This window comes from Sardina pilchardus, chromosome 20 (assembly GCF_963854185.1).
Source record: "Sardina pilchardus chromosome 20, fSarPil1.1, whole genome shotgun sequence".
Taxonomy (NCBI): Eukaryota; Metazoa; Chordata; class Actinopteri; order Clupeiformes; family Clupeidae; genus Sardina; species Sardina pilchardus.
In genome coordinates this window covers 11,770,017-11,777,516 of record NC_085013.1, presented here as the reverse complement: position 1 = coordinate 11,777,516, position 7,500 = coordinate 11,770,017, and the positions used below count along the sequence as shown (strand labels likewise).

Genomic DNA, 7,500 nt, shown 5'->3' with positions numbered 1-7,500 from the left:
TGCCGCCCCTCTCCCTGGGGGTGGGCGCGGGCGTGGGGGTGACGGTCTCCTCCCGTGTCTCCGCCGGCTCCTGGGAGCCCAGGGAGTCTCTGTCTCCGTCCCCGCAGGCGTGGAGGGGGTCGCGGATGGGCCGCTTGTCCTCGGCCCCTGAGCGGGACACAGGCCTGGAGGTCAGCGGGTCCCGGAAACTGCCATGGCTCACGGCGTCCATGTCTGGGGGTCGGAGACGTTTGGAGAGAAAAAGAGTTTACACACTCACACAAGCCACAGAATCATAAATACACACACACTCACACATACACACACATACACACAGCAACAAATGATTCATATTGATTCATATAGATGACTCATGCATACAAATGACAGTTACATACTGTACATACCATATGTATACAGCCAACATAGAGATAGACATATGCTCTCACAAGCCTCACAACAGCTTCAAATACTCTGCGTTACAGTCACACTCCAAATGGGGCCACGCTATTGTGCATCTCCCCCTCCTCTTGTAATAATAGACCAAATGTGCACCCGGCACACATGAACTCAAAAGCACTATGCGTCACACTGTGCATATAATGTGGGCCTTTAGCCCATATACCTGACTGTTTCATTCAGCCTTTGACAGATCCGACTGCACTTAACATTGAGCTGCTCCACGCAGCTTTTGAAAGGCCCTCATTTGCTGTGATTGACAGGCTTTTGAAGGAACAGCGTGTTCCGCTCGACCACAGCCGCCAATTAGATTCTGCCGAGTGCAGAATCGGACTGTTGCCGTGGCAACTGCCGGGACGCTCAGCCGTGGCAACAGGGCACGGCGACTCATTAGGTTCAAGTGATGGAGATCGAACCAGCAGGAGGAGAGGACCAAATTCACTTGAAGAATCCTACAAAGCGACCTGATTGGGTTAGGAGGGGGGTCCTAAACTAATTGAGTATTTTAGTGCTAACGGAACACAAACATTACCTCAGGGTCAAATCCCACACAAAACTTGACATGCACATTATGTTCTACATTTGAGCTCAGCATGGGAGATATAACACATCATCACAATGACTATATGATTAAAAATGACATGACCATGAATTAAATAGTTTCCCTCGGAATAAAAATATCTGAGTAAAAATACTTTGTGGAGGGATTGATCTCTCTGAATATACCTTACTGGTAAGTGACATTCTTTCCTATCCACTTGGTTTTGCAAGTGGGCAGCTTATGCTTCTGAGAAGACAAAAATGACCTTTAGTAACAAATGAGTGCTGGCCACTCATCTCTCACACAACACATGGGCCCAAGACCTCCGCTGACGGGGTAAATCTCCACTAATTTCCCCTCCGCCACACCACAACACATCTGGGAGTGTAGACTGGGCGTCCCTAATGAAACATCTGGACAGGGCTCACTCACTCAATCTCCAGTTGTGAACAGTAAGAGCCCAATCTGTGGGCTTAATCTGAGCCGATCCGGAACGCTAATCTGCTAGCTCTGTCGTGTTATTTACACGGGGGGGTTCCGGGGCCAGTAGGTTCATGAGGGATGGATTAATAAGATTAGGTTTGATTAAGAGTATTTACGTGTTGTTTACAGTAAGTGCTAAAAGTCATTCTGAGGCGAGACTATGTTTGTGAGGGTATACTACATAGATGCTACTGCCTACGCGTAAACAAACAAATATATCTAGGCTAAAGTGTACTGTATGTACTTCCTCTGTGAATGCATCTCTGTGGGCAATTTCATTATAGTTGATCTGTGCGAATATAATAATCTCTGTGAGCTCATGTAAGTGTTTACATGCTATTGTGATTATGAATGTGTTTGTTTTTGTATAAGACTTGTCATTGTATGTGTGTGTGTTGGGATATGTCTGTGTGCATACATATTTGTGAATGCTTGTGCTCTAGGTTAGTGTATGCATGTGTGTGTGTGTGTGTGTGTGGGTGTGTGTGTGTGTGTGTGTGTAGTTTGTGTCAGTGCATACCCTCACAGTCTGAGGGTTCAGTGGTGCCCTCTTCCTGGTCGGATAGCAGGCGGGTGAACTTGTGCTGGCGGCCTGGCGCTCCCTGCGCGCTGCCCGCCTCTTGGGCACCCGAGCGGAAGCTCTGCGACCGCGAAACGGAAATCTCGAACTGCTTCGCCACGTCGTCCTCGCTGTCCGACGAGCTCGACTGCTCCCCATCATCGCCAAAGCTGTTCACTGCTCACACACGGGCAACATCCACACACACACACACACACACACACATGCGCGCCAATAAGTATGCATACACACATCCAGAATGATGTGTGTTAACACAGAGAGCACAGGGGAGGGATAGAGGATGAATTAGTGGCAAGGAAGATTTGGGGAGAAGTGGACCAGACAAGAAGAGAAGGGAGAGAAGAATGCAAGAGAAAGGCAGAGAGAAGAGAGAGAAGAGAGAGGCAAACAAATGATGTCAGGCAATACTGTATCCCTGGAGAAAATTAAGAGGAAGATTAGGAGAGTGGTCAACACAGTGGTATCACAACATTTGCGACCACAGTGGTTGATACAGAGGTGGTTAAGACTCTAAAGTGCATTTACATGATGTATGAGAGTGTGTAATGCAGACAGGCTATGTAAAGTAGAGAGACTATTTTGAGAAGAGTCATTCAGTCAGAGAGTGAAAGTGTATACCAGTGTATGGAAGTGTGTTAGCATTGGCCACGAGGGAGTGCACCACACAAGATAGCTGTAGCTGGGGTAAGCTGGGTTCTGTTATATGGAAAGAAGAAACTGATGCAGGATTGAAACCACAGCCTCAGAAAGAGAGGCAGATACAGAACGAAGTAGATCTGGAGAAGACTGATTGTTGAGCTGTAAGATTACTGAAAGGATCTAGTAGAAGAGCAAGAAACAGAAATATACGGTGACAGCAATCTGAACTAAACATCATCCAAACACTCTGATAATCAGAGATTCCAAGAGGACCTCACTCCAAGCCCTCACAACACAGCTAGGTCTCGTAATGCACAAGACTCTCTCAGTTCACAATTCCTTGCCTTTGGGAGTCCCCTTGACAGTGACAGATGTAATGGCCAGTGTCTGAAGGAGGAGACACCAAAATAAAAGTCCCCCAAACACTAAAAATGAGCATATACTGTAGGTATGAATGAACTGCATGTCAATACTATATATTTCAGCATGTTCAAAACCAGAGACATAAGGGACATTAATGAGACCCAAAGCAGGGCTACGGAATACGGATCTTTAAATGCCTGCTTATCAGTCTTCCTTTCATTCTTCCTGTTCATTCTTGGGTGTTGGTTACAACGAGGAGGATTGAATCATCCCTTTCGTGTCTCTTTCATACGAGTCGAATTAGCCCAAGACGCACTGCATGGCTTCAGAGATTGCCATGGAAACCACTGCTTTACCCCTTCAGGAGGTTTTTTTTCTCAATGTACACAATGTGCCTCAGAAATGATCTGTTGCCATGGCAGCCTTAACACTGGGCAGAGGGGGCTGTTTTTGCAGATGATTGATTGCTGGAACTCATCGCCCTCTGACACACACACACACACACACACACACACACACACAAACAGACACAGACACACAGACACGCCGGATACATACACATAGCTTTAAGGTTGTATTTTCTTGGTTTAATGCACTTACACAGAGACATCATTGTTGGGTAACATTAAGACCCCACCTACTATCGTAATCTCACACACTACACACACCACCCTCAGAGCAACGTAAAGACCTGCACCTGCTACTATCTCAATACACAGCCTGACACACACACACACACCCCACCACACACACACACACTCTCTCTCCCTCTCAGCACTCTGCCACTTGGCTGGCAAGGGAGCCACTGCTCCAGCTGGAGAAAGTGAGAGAGACAGAGAGAGAGACAGAGAGAGAGAGAGAGAGAGAGATAGAGAGAGAGAGAGAGAGAGAGAGAGAAACACCCAGAGTCTAAAAGCGTCAAAACACACTCTTCTCTTCCTCGCCGGCTAACAAAATAAGGCTAATCATCTAAAAATAAATATCGCATGGCTTCCATTCAGCAGTCCCTGCGCACAAGGTTGCCTTTCCCTTTCATGTGACCCAGATCCCCTGTGCCAGGCCAGCTCTGCTTCAGTGATAGCTCTCCACCACTCCTTCAGCTCTCCTCTCCTCTCCTCTGCCTAGAAGCACTTGTGCTCTCTGTTGGGTTGTCTTGGGAGACTTCTGCACCGACCCCCCCCCCCCCCCCCTCCTTGTGCACCTGAGCCACCGGGGATACTGTAGCTGGATGGGAGCACACGGCCCGGTCCATCATGACCACAGAGAGCTGGAGAGGGAACAATATTTTTATACCGAGGTCTCGGGGGAATGAACACGTGTGTCAGACCATATCTGGAAACACAAACATGTTGAGGATTCATCGTGAGCACTCTCAGCACTGCAAAACCTGTGTGTGTGTGTGTGTGTGTGTGAGTGAGTGAGTGTGTGTGTGTTTGCTTTAGAAGATGAAATACAGAGAGTATCTCCTTCAGATGGCCTCTTCAGAAGCACACCGCTAAGAACAGGGAGCTCTCAAGATTGATGAACCAAGCAATCAAATAGAACTCTGTGTGTGTGTGTGTGTGTGTGTGTGTGTGTGTGTGTGTGTGTGTGTGTGTGTGTGTGTGTGTGTGTGTGTGTGTGTGTGTGTGTGTGTTGTTTTCTGTTTGTCCAACAAGCAATGTTTGTGCACCCGCATGTGTGTGGGGCTGAATAATAATCAGGTTCTGAGCACACACAACACTCAGTGTGTGTGAGTGTCTGGTAAGCCACCTGTGCATGTGTGTGTGCTTCCGCATAATAATCTGCATCTTTGTGTGTGTGTGTGTGTGTGTGTGTGTGTTTTCTGAAGGCGGCTACTTGCTCCGCCTTGCATATCAGCTTACTCATTAAAACCCCAGAGAGACAGACCAAAACAAACATTCCACTGTTTACTTTCTAGTCCCTACTGACACACACACACACACACACACCTCCTGCTATTGTGTGAGCAACTCAGACTGTGGTTGTGCTTGTGTGTGTGTGTGTGTGTGTGTGTGTGTGTGTGTGTGTGTGTGTGTGTGTGTGTGTGCGTGCATGTACTTGTATGTGTGTGTGTACGTGTGTGCGAGTGTGTGTTTGCATGTACTGTATGTGTGTGTGTGTGTGTGTGCATGTATGTGTGTGTACTGTATGTGTGTGTGTGTGTGTGCGCATCAGCCGCTGTTTGTTTATGTGCGCATGTGTTTGCGTGCGTATCACTGTGTGCTAAAACTCATGAGGAGAGGTGGGAGTATCGACACCTCGCCGGGCTGACTAATGACTGCTGAGAGTAGCTGAACTCAGAGGGTTCTCACTGGAGGCGGATGGGAACACAGCCCAGCGCGGCAGAACACGCTGCCTACAACAACGCTGCGCTCACAGACAAGGTGAAGGGGGTCGCGCGTAGGAGTCTCTCCAAAGTTTCAGAATGAGCAGCCAATACGACGCAACAGGCAACTTGACTCGATTATGTCATCCCAGTTGTAAGCCTGGCTAGGGCAATGAAGCTATCATTATCTCAAGATGTCAGAGAAGCTAACCGCGCCTCTCCAGACTCAACAACCTCGTCAGACCCAAGACATTTCAATAAACCTTGAAAGTGCAGTCAAAGCACGCAGATCCCAAATTAAAAATGGGAGCTGGACTTAAAGCAAAGTAGTAAGTAAAGAAAAAAGTCCACTACAACCAACATTTTGCTCCCAAACATTTAATACACAACCTGTCAGCCCTTTCTCAGACGTCTGAAGGTTTTTTTTCTTTACTTACTATTTCAATAAACCTTACCATAGACTATTCAAGAGCATAACAATTTCTCAATATCAATACTACCATGACTGCATGTTTGTCCACACATAGCAATGTGGAGATAGAGGGTGGAGACTTAAGTAGGGTTCAGACCAAAGATTCGCGATGAGACGAGACGAGACGAGCTACGATGTTCTAAAACCTTTCAACTGCGACTGAACATGTTGAATGCTCTGAGACGGCTTGCGACCGCTGCAACTAGGTCTCGTCTCGTTGGGAATCTTTGGTGTGAATTGGGCTTTAGGTTTCATTTGTGACATCACAGAATTTCATATTTTTGCAGAATTACTGTACATTCCTGACTGAAAGCACAGCGATCACCCGAAACATCCCGGGAGCCCACTGGACTCCAAATCTAATCCCAAAAAGGCTGAACACCACCAGATCTGACCAGACTCTATCAGGTACTTCCAGCCACACACACCACACCTCCGCCGACCCTCAGTAAAGTTCTTACCAGCCGAGCGCGCGTCCGAGCAGCGGGAGTTGGCCATGCTCCTCTGGCTCTCCAGGTCCTCCCTCTCCTCCGCTATGATGGACAGCTGGTCAGGCAAAGGGTCAGGCGAAGGAGGCCCGCCGCCCAGGCCCCTGCGTGCCAACTCGGCCTGTAGGGCCTGCAGCCTGTCCCCTGTGGCCCCTGGAGCCTCCACCTCCTTATCGGGGTCTCCTTTGGCATCAATGCTGTTTCCGTTGTCGTTGTCGTTGTCATTGTCATCGTTGTCCGAGCCAGAGCCTGCGGCGGGTTCCGAGGGGTTCTTCTGGCCCGGCTCTGGCGGCGGTTCGGCGGGCGCGGGCTGGCGCAGGCTGAGGAGGCTGGCGGAGAACGCCTCCGACATCTCGGCCAGCCGCGCCGAGAAGGCCTGGAAGCTGGGGCCCCAGGAGGACGTCATGGCGACCCGACGTCACTTCAGGGTGAAGAGGAAGTGGAAGAGGAGGAACAAGGGGAGCAGGAGGAGCAGAATAAGGAGCAGTAGGAGCAGGAACAGGAGGAGGAACAGGAGGAGGAGGAGGAAGAATGTGACTACAAGCCTGCCATCATCTCCTTGACAAACCCAAGGTCACTCCAGAGAGAGAAGCTCAGGTACAAGAGCAGATCCAGACAGCGGATGGACGGCACGTAGACAGACCGTAGCTAAGTCTGTGCTCCTGTGCTCTTCCTGTCGTCATATCAAACAGAAAAGCTGAGTGCTAGCTGGAACTGCTCTGAGCTACACAAAGTGGACTGTTTGCTAAAGGAACTGCCCGACCTGGAAATACCGGAGCAGCAAACACACTCCCTGACACACACTATACATGTCACACATCACGCACACACTACACACACTCATACACACAAACACACACACATGTTTACATAAGGACTCCTAATTGTCTTCTCTTCTATCTCTATCTCTCTCTCTCTCTGTCTCTCGCTCTCTCTTATACAATTTCAACAAATTTAGGACTATGGCACATGGAGTATTCAGCATAAAAAGTTTTCAGTTAAGTGATGCCGACTAGATTTCCGAGGGGAGCCCTTACTGGCAAAATAACACCTCACCGCTTAGTCATGAGAGGAAGGAAGGAAGGGCATAAAAACCCACTGAGGAACAAAAGCACAAGCCAGATAAGAGGAGGGTAAAATGGCAGCGCACATTAACGACTCCAGATA

At 48.6% G+C, this 7,500-nt stretch overlaps 1 protein-coding gene across 3 annotated transcripts in view; it reads right to left on the bottom strand.

The window, feature by feature from the left end:
* Positions 1–7,500, bottom strand: part of syt16 (synaptotagmin XVI) — a 21,521-nt gene that overhangs the window by 5,745 nt on the left and 8,276 nt on the right. For 2 of the 3 annotated variants that reach the window (XM_062523128.1, XM_062523131.1), the window contains exons 3-4: positions 1,983–2,198; positions 1–213 (exon numbers count right to left, since the gene is read on the bottom strand). The exon at positions 1–213 is cut by the window's left edge and continues 215 nt beyond it. In XM_062523128.1, coding sequence (XP_062379112.1) covers positions 1–213; positions 1,983–2,198 — 429 coding nt within the window. The remainder of the gene's footprint in view (positions 214–1,982; positions 2,199–7,500) is intronic. The other variant, XM_062523129.1, reaches the window with a different exon arrangement.